The 13,557-nt window shown below is 42.7% G+C and overlaps 1 protein-coding gene and 1 non-coding gene across 6 annotated transcripts in view; both read left to right on the top strand.

Moving 5' to 3' along the window:
* Positions 1-13,557, top strand: part of Ankfn1 (ankyrin repeat and fibronectin type III domain containing 1) — a 400,676-nt gene that overhangs the window by 322,824 nt on the left and 64,295 nt on the right. For 4 of the 5 annotated variants that reach the window (XM_016008632.3, XM_076543122.1, XM_076543123.1 and 1 more), the window contains 2 exons: positions 8,187-8,284; positions 10,827-10,917. In XM_016008632.3, coding sequence (XP_015864118.2) covers positions 8,187-8,284; positions 10,827-10,917 — 189 coding nt within the window. Of the gene's footprint in view, positions 1-8,186; positions 8,285-10,826; positions 10,918-10,951; positions 10,972-13,557 lie in introns of those variants that run through there. The other variant, XM_076543125.1, reaches the window with a different exon arrangement.
* LOC121831863 (U6 spliceosomal RNA) lies at positions 760-863 on the top strand. The gene has a single exon (XR_006075465.1). It is a non-coding gene; the product is annotated as a U6 spliceosomal RNA (small nuclear RNA).

Raw genomic sequence — 13,557 nt, 5'->3', positions numbered from 1 at the left:
CTGATATTGGGGTATAGGGGAGAGACTTTTGCCCTTAATTTAAATCATTGTTTTTCTAGGGAAATTTAATTTGGGGAAAAATGTTTTTCTAATTAACTGGATGACCATGTGCTGTGCAAACAATAAAGATTCCTGTTTGAAAGTAACGCATGCCCCTGCTCCTAGGACTACCAAGGGAATTTAAAATGGGAAAAAAAAAATGCAAGCAACTCTGACCTCACATTCTATCAGAGCTAAAAAGACTCCCCAGTGCCACAGTTTTCATGTCAGTTCCCAATTTAAAAGCCACAAGTGTTGAACTTGTTCACACTGTACCCAGACACCTTTTTCTCATCGCTAGAAATGGCTGCGATTGATTGCAATGTGGGTCTCTCAGTGGGTGTGTCCTTCCACTCCTCTCTGTTCCTCTTGTGCTGGGCTTGGCCTGCAAGGTTAGAAACTGCACATTCAGATGGCTCAGAGGAAGATTTCATAATGCTGGTGCTGGGCAGGGCTGTCTAGCCAAATTCCATTCATTAGCTCAGGCGCCAGCCAGAGTGTGACCAGCCAGAATGCCGTTTTGGTTCCATAGAAGAGCTGATAGGAAATCGGAAATGTCTTTTTATTTCCCCGTCTGTCTCTTTCTGTTTTGGTTCCTAACAGGCAATATATGGACAAATGGAGAGTCCAGGATTCTAGACTATGGAAGAAAGGAGTTAGTTGCTAACCTAACCCCTAATGGAGTAGCTCAACCAACCGCCATTCTCTTTTTGACTGTGTTTTGACATATTCCGATACTACTAAAAACTGGAATGATACTGAGAAGATTAGCACGGCCCCTGTATAAAGATGACACACAAATTCACAAAGTGTTCGTATTATTTTTAGTCAGGCAGTGGTGGCACACGCCTTTAATCCCAGCACTCGGGAGGCAGAGACAGGCGGATCTCTGAGTTCGAGGCCAACCAGGTGTACATGGATGCCGTGTTGTCTGTTGGTGCTTTTGCTCCTGTATCATCTTTATCCTTCAAAGCAAAGCTGCAGCCTGAGACTCGGGAAAGTGTGCGAGCCACAGCACTCTGTGGCTCACGATCATGTGCTCTGCTTGTGCACTCAAATTCTTTAGAGCCATGAGTCTTCTTCTGACATTGAGTCTGTGACACTTCCCATCATGTCGAAGATTTCATGTGACCGGGCAAGGCTGTCAGGAGCTCCTTTTTTTGTTTGTTTGTTTTGTTTTGTTTTGTTTTTCGAGACAGGGTTTCTCTGTGTAGCTTTGCACCTTTCCTGGAGCTCACTTGGTAGCCCAGGCTGGCCTCGAACTCACAAAGATCCACCTGGCTCTGCCTCCCGAGTGCTGGGATTAAAGGCATGCGCCACCACCGCCCGGCAGGAGCTCTTTTCTTCCTGAACTTCTGAACTGTGTTTTATATAGCTGCAATCAGATCACTGTGGTGTGAAGCTAGGCCTTTCCAGCCCTGTCTTAGTTCATTTTCTGATGCTAGAACAAAATATCTGAGAAAGAGGCGTGTACCGGGGGTCATGGTTCCGGAAGCTGGAAAGTCCAGGTACATGATACTAACGAGAGCATCATGCTTCTTCAACTCATGCCTGAAAGCAGGAATATATGAGGAAACAAAACAGCTGGACTGCCTTGTTTTGAGATAACCCATTCTTATGGTAACTAACCAGGTAATTAAGCACTCCGGTGAGAGTGACATTAATTCCTCCTAACAATCAAACCATCTCTCAAGGGCACTCCTGCCTCCCAGCACTGGTACCCTGGAGACCAAGTTCAACATGGCCAGGACAAACTGTACTCAAACCATAGCACTGCCCAAAATGAATCAATGCTTTTGAATCCTGGGTAAAAATAAAATCTGTGTTAAAATCACAAAGCTTGCCATTTGAAATGGCTGTAGTTACCTGATATGAATATGGTTAATCACAGTTCTGCCCCGCAGCCTGACTTTAAGGAGCACAGATACCTTTCCATGCTTGTTTTCAGTTGTTATGAGGGACTGCGTGGTTTAACCCTGCTTCTGTTTCCCAAACTAAACAGAGACAGTATCTATGATCTTTATCTTCAAATTATATAGCTTATCTGGTTTTAAAGTTCATCTACACCACTCTAGTCCTTCGGGGATTTAGGGAAGGCTCATATGCCATTTTCTCAGGACTGTCCTATGAAGTCTTTAAACCACCTGCAAGGAACTTTTCAGAGGGAGCATGTTCGGCTGCCTTCCTAAAATCCCCTGTTGCTCTCAAGGCAATGCCTGCTCACGATTCTCCCCTTCTTCCTCAGCTGATCAGAAGTGACTTCCGTTTTCCTGTAGCTTCAGGCCAAACAGAGCCACCGCCTCCCACCCCCCACAAACAACCCCACCCACCCCACACCACCCCCACTCCCTACCCAAAGAAGTACATGGAGGAGAAATGCAGTTGGCAGCCTGGAACCGACTGACTATCCCAAAAGGAAAAAAATGTTTTCCCTCTGATATGAATTCTTTTTCTCAAACTCCTTCACCTATGAAACTCCGATGAGTCACGGGATCTAATCAGACACTGGGTGGGGCCCTGGGACCCGGTAGTAACTCCCAAAGCAGAACCCGCCTCCTAACAAGCCTGCCTTTGGTTTTGTTGGTCTGTCAAGACGCCAGGCCTCATGTTCTTCTGAAACATGTTTTCATAAAGCACATTTCAATAGAGTATAAATACTTTTGATTCAGACAAAAATAGTGGTTTCTTCAGAAATCTTAAGCATTGTATCTTTGAGTAAAGTCTCATTAATTGCCTGCCAAAAACTCTGTTATATTTCCAAACCCTCCCTTTGATGTGAGGCCGTCATCTGAATTGTTAAACCAGAGTCCCAGCCCTTCCCTGGAAAACTTCGGCTTGGGTATCCACGCTGGGGTCTTCTTCCTGTGGATCAGGATTTAGAGAAGAGTGTCCCCCATTACTTGGAATCTTGGGTGACAGGAGTTTTTGATCTGAAGTTTCTACATGCTCCCGGTGCCGCTGACTGATGGCTCTCCTGCTGACACTGCCTGAGGTTGACACAGGTCTGTCTCAATGTGGGTCCCTTTGAGGGGGGTCCCAGTTTGCAATGAGATTCAGGAGGCCCTTGTCCCACCATTGCATACTGTATGCCAGTGTGATCTGGATCCTCAGATTCTTGTTGCTCCTGCTCTGCATCAGAGAGTAGAAAAGAGACAGCTTTTCCTGAAATTGGCTATTTGGGCCAATGACTCATACAGGTCCGAGGGGTATCAGGGTTCGGTCTTCCCTCAACAGCTTCTCGGGGCTGCATGATTGTGATGCTTGGGACTTGGCTGCCAGAGACTCAGAAGGAATCCCAAGGACCAAAGAACAAAGGGGCAGGTGGAGATGTCTCGTCAATGCAGCAGGAATTGGAGCAGCGGTTCTCAACCTGTGGGTCATAACTCGTGGGCGTCAAATGACCCTTTCACAGGGGTCACCTAAGACTATTAGAAAACACAGATATTTACATTACAATTCATAACAGTGGTGAAGTTATAATTATAAAGTAGCAATGGAAATGATTTAATGGTTGAGTATAGTCAGATATTCTTTGGACGGCCAGCTCCCAAATAAAGACACGAGACTTTTTAGTAATTATGAAAGCTTGGCCTTAGCTTAGGCTTGTTCCCAACTAGCTCTTAAAGCTTAAATTAACCTGTTTATATTAATCTATATTCTATCATGTGGCTCATTACCTCTCCTCGGTACCTTAGGTCCAACTTCCTCTGTGTCTGGATGGCAAATCTCCCAACTCTCAGATTCTTCCCCTGAGTTCCCCTCTCTCCCCAGAAGTCCCACCTGTCCTCTCCTGCCTAGCTACTGGCCATTCAGCTCTTTGTTAAACCAATCAGAAGGTGCCCCAGGCAGGTGAGGTAAAACAGAGACACCTTCACACAGTGTGATCAAATATCCTGCAACAGTTTTGGGGGGAGACCACAATATGAGGAACTGTATTAAAGGGTTGTAGCATTATATTACGAGAGCAAGGATACTTTTGTTCCTAGAGTGTTCCCCTACATGTTGTTCTTTCTAGATGTATTTGTATATTTGCTGCCTTTTAGAGATTTTTTTTTATTTTTATTTCATCTGTACATGTGAGTGCCTGTATGTGTGTATGTATGTGCACCACGTGCATGCCTGATGGACATCAGAACTGGAGTTATGGGCAGTTATTAGCTGTCATGTGGGTGCTGGGAACCAAACCCAGGAGCTCTGTAAAAGCAGCCAGTGCTCTCAACTGAGCAGCGGTCTCTGCAGTCTCTGCTACTCGCTTTGGCTTGGAATAATGCTAATGATCTCATTATTTTGTTAACCTGCTGCTGTTTGTCTTCAGTTCAGTGTGCTATTCCACTCTGATAACAAAGTCCCCTCAAATGCACTTCAAGAGACTCTGTTTAAGAGCTAGTAGCTCACAAGAATAAAACATTTTGGAAAAAAAATCTATACATCTTCTTTAAAGTACATATGTGAGCCAGATATGGTGGCTCACACCTGCAATGAGAAGGCTGAGGTAGGAGGGCCATCATGAGTTGAAGACCTGGCTGGGGCCAGACATGAAGACCTGTCTAGGCTACATAGGAAGCTCCAGGCCAGCTTGGGCAACAAAATGAGACTCCACCTCAAACAAATAAAATATATGTTTATAGGTTTCAGGGTATGTAAGTTGAGGCAATGAAGGCATGACTTGGAAGTTGATATATAATCTTAATCATTTGATTCTAATTACATTTTATAATATGTCTGAGAGATTCAAAGACAGGAGATGGGGAAAGATTTACATTAAAGAAAAATATCACTATTTTGTAGAAAGTACTATATGAGGGAGGGGCGTATACATATACAAACAGCAAAATCTATACTTAGTACCAGGGAGGGAAATAATAAGGGATACTTCTCAGGTTTCTCACAATCAACAAGGGAAAAAGCCACACACCATAAAACATAATACAGTATTAAATGTTAATAAAGTATGATGGGAACACAAATCAGGGGTATTTAGTTAATTATGTCCGAGGTCTCCAGAGTTGACTTTGTTGAGTCTCGTAGGCTCATCAGCATTCCACCAAGCAAAGGTTGAAAGACAAAATGTCACAAAGAGTAAAGTACACAGAGTGATCAGTTAGACAGATGTATACAGCAGAAAGCCCTTCTTCCTGCCCACAGCAAGGGACAAGGACAGTAGTCCTGGCTGGGGCCAGACATGAAGATCCTTGAATGCCTTTTCAAGGTTTCATTGTATTCCCAAAGCAGCTGGACACGATGAAGAGATTTGAGGAGGAAGAATGAACAATGACATAATAATAATGAATATGAATAATGAATAAGAGCCAAGTGGAAAACCTAGTTAGGAAACTCCTGGGTGTTGATGCTTGTGGTTTTGGTTCCAGGATCATTATAATGGGAGGGGAAATGGGGAGATGGCAGGAGACATTTTGGAAGTGGAAATTCTGTGCTTAGTGATCAATCGGTTATAAGGAAGTAGCAGAAAGACAAGGCAAGGATGCTCGGAGACTTGGGTTTGAGAGTTGGATAAATGGAAATGCCCGTTGTTAACACTGAGAAAATACTCTTGGCAAAGACGTGCTTAGGGAGAAATCAGACAAAGCAGAGATGCTCATGGGGAGATTTAAAGGAGGACTGTTGCTGGAGGGCTTCTCTCCAGGTTCCACCAAGCCCTGCAGTCCCACAATCCACGTATAAAATAATCACTCAGACTTATAAACTGTAGGGCCGTGGCAGGCTTCTTGCTAACTCTTCTTTTATCTTAAATTAACCCATTTTTATAAATCTATACCTTGCCACGTGGCTGGTGGCTTACTGGCGTCTTTACATGTTGCTTGTCCTGGAGGTGGCTGCAGTGTCTCTCCCTCCTTCTTCCTGTTTCCCCAATTCTCCTCTCTCCTTGTCCCGCCTATACTTCCTGTCTGGTCACTGGTCATCAGTGTTTTATTTATATAGAGCGATATCCACAGCAGAGGACCCTAAAGCGCAGAAAAGAGGCCAGACCTAGAGTCCCGCTTCCAAGACCCACAAAGCCGCAGAAGAGAAGGTCAGCATCAGTAGCAAGCACAGAGTGAAAGAAAAGGTCCCAGCGATCCCCCCACCCCACCCCAAGAACACAGCATCAACTGAAAAGGAGAAAAGAGGGAACCAGGGAGAATCTAATCAGAGGGAGTCAAAAGGATGGGAGAAACCCAGCTGAGGTGTAGCTCAAAAAAAGGAAGGCTGCGAAAACTAGGGGAAGTCAGAGATGGCTGCGTGTCCCATGTCGGGGCTGCTACCAATTATGGGAGCTCTAGAAAATTTAGGACAGTGATGCCTAGAGGGTGAAGAAAGCAAGCTGAACTTGCAGGAAACAAAGAGGTGAGGCAGGGGATAGAGACTGCAGTTCCACAACCAAAGATGGATGATCCACAAGGCAGCAAACTGAGATCCACTTTGACTTAACTGCCAAAGATTAAGGTGTCATAGAGAATATATCATAAATCTTCATGTTTCTGACTTGTTGTCAAGAGGTTTTCCATGTGACTTCAGCTCCTAAGGTGGTGCAGCTTGCTTTTTGTCCCTCCTGTATGTAAATAGTTATGTAAGATGCTCCTACCTGTGATGTCCAATTCATTTCCTGACCATGGCCTATAAAACCAGTGAAGTATGCTGTGAAAGGATATGATCATATAGTACAATAGGAGGTTGGGACCAGTGGAAGATGCTAACTATGAAAGGATACAGTAACATAGTACTGTGGTGATATTGTATTTGTACTGAAATGTGCTGATATTTTATTTGTATGTTAATAAAGTTTGCCTGGATATCAGAGAACATAGCCAGCCATAAACAAAAGTCAGGTGGTGGTAGCACACACCCTTAATCCAATCACATGGCAGGCAGAGTCTCTATGCATTCAAGGACACAGCCAAGCATGATGACTCATGCCTTTAATTCCAGTACCAACCATAGAGACCTAGAGATCTGTATAGACAAGCAATGACGAGGAAGTGAGGTAGCTGGGCTAAGAGTCAATGAGAAGGCAGAACAGCAAGGCAATAAATGTGCAGGTTAGACAGGAAGAGGTTCGGTTCCCTTGGGAAGCTACGGCGGTGTGGTGAGCTAAGGTTAGCTGATGGCTATTCCTATTTCTCTGATCTCTATGGCTTTCACCCCTGTATTTGGCTCTGTGTTTCTTATTTAATAAGACTGTCTAGAAATTCGTCTACATAGTACAATGGGAGGGTGGGATTTGGGTGAGGGGAGTATGAATGAACACCTACTTGGGGATGTCAGAGAAGAGCACTGGACAGGTCAGCCACAGACCCCAGATCCCGCAGAAGCTCCTGAGGAAGGCTGGGAGAAGGCTCAGAGAGGAAAGTAGAAGAGGTTAGTGTATAAGGCACTGTAGGAAGAGGGTGTTTTCAGGAGCAGGCATTGGATGATAAAGAGGAAATGAGCAGAAGTGTCTTCATTTGAGATGCGAATGTAACCCAGCCTTCGAAAATGCTTTTTCATTAAAATGAGGCCAAGTCAGGCTTAGGAGGTTAGTATCCTAATGGACCCTTTGGTCCTCATATTCAGTAACTTATATATTGGACTGCCATGTTCAATGACCTATTATCTACAATGTACCCGTATGTTTGTGTGTACACAGACATGGTGTCTTCATATAGCAATAGTCTCATGGAAAAAACTTAGGTTCTTTCACCCTATAGACATTTCAATAAAAAATAAACTAAATGCCTAGGGCCAAGTGCATCATACTGACTTAGGGTTGTGTAAGTACAGTCTACAGTATTCTTACAAGGAAATTATCTGATAATGAATTTCTCAGAACACATTCCTATCATTAACCAATGCATGTTTAATATAAATTACATCTCACATTAAGAAAGTCACAAAATGCATGCATACTGATATAAATTGTACCTATCAAGATTTTAAAACCTTATAAGGTATCTAAATGAGGATTGATTTATTTTTCTCTTTAAAAAAACAAAAACAAACAAACAAAAAATAAAAACATGAATTTGGAAAGTGACTTGACATCCAAGGAGGACTGAGAGCTACCCGAGGACGTGGGGCCAGGAGCAGGGTGGAAGCTGTTTCCTGCAGCACTGCTTGCCATGTAACTGAGTCTTTCATATCCTCCCCACCCCCACCCCCACCCCCTGCAGTGGAATGGAGCAAGTCTAAAGACTTTTCCCCTTTGGCCGGGGAGATCCTCATGGACAACCTGCAGACCCTGAGGTGCACCATCACAGGCCTCACCACGGTAAGTGTCCTCCTGAGAGAGGCGCCCTGCCCTGCCTTCTTCTGCACAGGGATGCTGGTAGCAAATGCTACTCTCCAGGCAACAGCCAACACCCGGGTCCTCTGGCAACAACTGCCATTCGTTAAGCGTGATATGTCTGGTATCCATAATCTGAGTCTCACAAAAGGCGAGGCAGACAGCATGAACCACTTTGTAAGCTGCCATGTTCTCAGAGATCAGAAAGGGACTGGCCTCGTGTGAGCCTTGAAAGCCTCTGCCTTCTGGATCACAGTCTAATCTGCAGGGGATCAAAGGCTCTGAGAGATCCAATTTTGACTCCCAGCCTGATGGTAAAAATAACAGCCTCATCTAGCCCTCACCCCCACTGCCTCATTGAGATCAGTCATCAATTGGAGTCACACAATTTCCTGAGAGAAATCCTTTTCCCCTGATTAAAAAGGAAAAAAAAAAAAAACTGCCTAAATCTGCTACTACAGAAAAGAAACTATGTATGGCAAAAGTACAATCTCTATGTAACATAAACTAACTTTAACTGTGAATGAAAAGCTAGAACTAGCCATGTTTATTTGTTTATCAATCTAAACTCAAATATTAATTATTTATTTTGAACCACAAATGAGCATCCAAAAATGCAAAAAAATAAAAACACCTAGCAAATCTGCTCAGACTGAGGAAACTACATTGCCTCAAACAATTACAATTCAGAAGATAAAAAAAAATATTATTTTAAATCAAGATCTTTTAAGAGTAACCTAAAACTTTTAAAATACAATTCAAATAATTAATACCTTAAGATTTTCATATGGGAGGAGCAGAGAGATATTTCTGTTATTTTCTTAGGGGTTAGCCAATTAAAACAGTTATCTGCAGCGTATAATCCTGAAACCCAGCATTAAAAAGCTGCCATCAACCAACGGCATCCAGTTTATTCTAAGAGAATTCTTGGTGGTTTGGTCACCACCAAGAATCCTGACTTTTAGTCCTAATCGCATGTCTACACCAGAGGCCAGAACTGTGGATTACCAGAGCAAACAAAGCCCCCGGAGTGGGTGGCCCCAGAGATGCTATCAGCAGAAGGCTGGCTCCCACACTCTGGCTCGCATGGTGGAAAGGGGCCAGGAGGAACCCCAGGGAATTTCCATTGCTTAAAAGAAAGAGTGATATCATGATAAAAATGGAAAACTCTCCACAGAGAGGTTCTCTGACATCTAAACTAGCTTCTCTAGGGATGAGGTTTTTTCCACTGCGCCATCCAATAATAGCGATGCAGACATTATCCTGAGCATATAAATGCCTGGAAGTGAATTTAGAGATCTAGGCCATCCCTATAACCTTGAGTGCATAAAACCCAATTTTCAATGCTAGAAAAAAAGTGTTAACTTCATCATATGGTAAGGTAATATCATTGAAATCCTAGCAAAATCTCCACAAAGATTTTTTTTGAATGCAAATGCTATTTTACACTTACAGCAAGCAATCACTCACCCAATATTGGCTTTTCTAACACCCCTATGGTTTCACAGGAAAAAAATAAAATAAAAGAAGAAAAAAAAAAAACAGAAGAAAAGAAACCTCAAAGCAAACATTAAAACCATACAAAACATTTTAAAGGATTATCTGTAAGCAAAAATCAACTCCTTAATTCTTAATCCCATAAAAAGATGTTAAAGAATATAGGCCATTCTTTTAATAGTGGCTTTGAAATGAAGTCACATCAGAAAGCTGATTTTTTTCATGCTTGAACAGCTGAGTGAAAGGATGTTCATAGAAGCAATATTTATTGTGGCACAAAATGGAAAGAGTCCCAGAATCCACCCGTGAAGGACTGGATGAAAAAAAACGGAGGCACCTGCTCAATAGTGAAGTACTATGCAGGCACTAACAGAATGAGGTCTGCCTTCATGCACACTAGTCTGCCAAGATCGTTACTGTGGCTTGTTCATTTTTTACAGTAACTTGACCAGCTGAGGCTGGTTGCCCCTAGGGAGGGGAAAAGTGGGAAAAGGTGAGGGGGGGGGAGCCTGCTGTTGTTGGTAAACCTAGCAGAACCTTGTGGGTTGTAGAACATGTGGGTTGGGGTGGGGGGGCGTCTGTCTGTCTCTTGGGCTTTTTTTTTTTTTTTCTATTTTTGTTTATTTTATTTTGGCTTCTTTGTTTGCCTGTTGGTTTTCTAAAGAGAGAAAACAAAAAAGCATGTTGAGTAGGTAGCAAGGTGGGAAGGATCTGGGGGGAGCTCAGGGAGGGGAAACTGTGATCAGAATATATTATATGAAAAAATTGACTTTATACAAACAAATATATATGTATGTATAAAATCAATTTTTGTATGTGTAAGCTTGTATATGTAATCGGTAGATAGGCGGGTATGCAGATAGAAAGATGGAAGACGTTACCTACGATTTAGGGGCATAGGGAGTCAGGAAAAAAAAAAAAAAAAACTATGATATTCCAGCTCTGAAATCAAGAAAGTAAGAGACTCCTTCAAATGTGAATATGATGAATTCTAATGCCTGATGCAGTTTCCTATTTCAATTCTTTGCAGGGCCAACAGTATTTTGTTCAAGTCTCAGCTTACAACATGAAAGGATGGGGACCAGCTCAGACCACGACGCCGGCATGTGCCTCTCCCTCTAGTAGGTGGTAGCTACTTCCAGGATGGCAACATGCTCAACTACTCCATCCCTAAGGTGTCCCTGCCAGCTTCCCTCCCCCCTCATCAGCTTCTCACAGCAGCAGCTGGGCTATAGAATGATGATCACTCTGCAGAAATGCTCACAGGAAGGCAACTCAGGCCAGAGAAGAAGGCATCTGAAATCACAAGTTTCCTGAGAGTGACGTCTTTTAGTTGTAGCCTTCAAAGGTTACCGAAACTCTCAACCTCAATTCAACATCTGTAAAATAGGTCTAAATCATTTCACGTCACAGGACTTTTCAGGGATGGAGAGGACACCATGAGAGTGGCCAGCCCAGAGTATGCAATCCATCTTAGCCCTTTGCTCCTTTCCTCACCTACAGTGGACACATCACATTGATCTCCTATGAGAATGAAATCAAACCCCTTTGCTTTATCTGACATTCTGCCAAGAGAAAAGCTTTTTTATTAACAGTCACTGCCCAACCAACACAACATCTAAACTTTTTAGTAGTGGCAGAGAAACCCAGCAAAGATGTCTTGCAATCATTTGAAGATTAATAATGTATGCCTGGTATGTTTGTTATAACTCCTTGTTAAACAGAAAATTTAATTAACCAGAACAAACAACTCCAGACATGCAAGAGAGTAGGCTGCTCTTTACAATGAGCCCAGTGCTCTGGGCTCTACTTTCATCTTTTTAAAAAGTCATTAATGTTATAGTCAAGAGGACTGTCATGTGCATCTTGGGAGAGTGAGAACTGCTTAATCATTTCTGGAACTCAACTTGGATCTTATTCAAATGCCTTATGGATAGCCATTTCCTTTACCTCAATTTACATCTTGGGAGAAACAGAGATGAGATAAACAACTATACACAAAATGTACACTGCATCAGTAATTAATAGTAGCTAAATATCATGTGTAGCAAAGAAAACAAATGCCCAATATTTGTGTAATGGTAAAGTATGGTATATTCACTATCTATATTAAAGAGCCAAATATGATCAATCACTTAAAAATAATGTGTTTAAAAAACATATTATGTAGAAATGTACAAAAAAATTCTACAGTACAGTTTTTATGTAAAATAATAATAGAAGATGCAGAGAGTCACTCATCTCACCATTAGTTCACCTATAATAACTAGGATGTGACTAGATCACTATCAAAAATTAACATGGGCTGGAGAGATGGCTGACTTGGTAAAGTACTAACCACACAAGTAAGAGGACCTGAGTTTGATCCCCAAAACCCACAGTAAAAAAGCCAGGTGTGGTGGTACACGCTTGTAATCCCAATGCTGGGGACGGTATAGAAACAAAAGGTGCTTCAGGCTGCCTAGAAAATTCCAGGCTCAGTGACAGACCCTGTCTTTAAAACCAAGATGGATAGCAACTAAGGAAGCCACCCAAGTTTTATTTCTGGCTTCCACATGCACACATACATATGTGCACGCGCGCACACACACACACACACACACACACACACACACACACACACAGGTACACACACATTTAACAGTAGATACCTAGGTTACGAGTTTGTGCTTTCTCATTTATGTGTTTCTAGTTTTCAAATGTTATAACAGCCTTTCACCCAAGACCAACTATGAATCAGGTGATACTTGGGGTTTTCTGTGCAGTGTCTCTCCTCACCCTCACAGCAGTCCTTCGTCCTCCCTATTGCCTTGTGGGTCAGCATCACTGTCATTATCATCTGTAGCATCATCACCATCAGACACAACCTTTGTAAGACTCATTCTATTCAGGGCATCAACCTAAAAACTTGACACAGTCAGCTTGATCTCTTTGACTGACAGGGGAGCTGTTAACATAAGAGGCATAATTACAGAGTCCAGACTTTGAACTGGAATTCAGGTGAAGCCTTTTTGGAGGCCACATCACTGGTACACAGCTGAACCATGATTCAAACCTGAATTGCTCAAGATCCTTCCATGTCTCCTGTTGTAACTAGAGCCCTATTATCAGTCAGAGAAGCAGGCTGAAGGCCAATCAACCATGCCTACCTCCTCTAGTAGAATCCGTAGTTATGCAGGGTCTCACCTGGCCTTGGACCACCAATGCCAGTGCTCTCCAAGGCCCCTGACTCCCTCTGAATTTGATGATTTCATCATTAGTTTGGTTTGGATATTTCCATTGCTGAAGATTTATCAGAAACTTGTGCTGGGAAGTTCAAGATTAAGACACTAAGGAGCGGATCCTAATGGCAATAGCAGGGGGTTTGTATTATTAGAGACAGAGCATTAGAAAATACAGAGAGAGAGAGAGAGAGAGAGAGAGAGAGAGAGAGAGAGAGAGAGAGAGAGAGAGAGAGAGAGAAGACTAGTCTCAGTTAAGCTGGAAGCACAGGAGGGAAACTGATTCCAAAGGTACACCCCACACAAATTCTGATCTGCATATGACACATTGACCTCTAAAGCTCAGATGTTTGGGCTCTATAAGCTGTACATTCTCTTCATACACTCCTCTCTAGACCTCTCTCCAGAAGGACAAGAATGGTTGTTTGGGGCTTAGGGGAGTCTTTTATTTATTGGTAATTAGCATAGTGAATAGCAATGCTTTCTAAAACAGTGTGTTTGATTAGCAAGGGTAGCTGGCAAAGAGTCGAAGACCTAGCA

The sequence above is a fragment of the Peromyscus maniculatus genome, chromosome 8 (assembly GCF_049852395.1).
Source record: "Peromyscus maniculatus bairdii isolate BWxNUB_F1_BW_parent chromosome 8, HU_Pman_BW_mat_3.1, whole genome shotgun sequence".
Lineage (NCBI taxonomy): Eukaryota > Metazoa > Chordata > Mammalia > Rodentia > Cricetidae > Peromyscus > Peromyscus maniculatus.
Note: the sequence above shows the minus strand (reverse complement) of the source record. Positions and strands in the feature narration are given on the sequence as shown.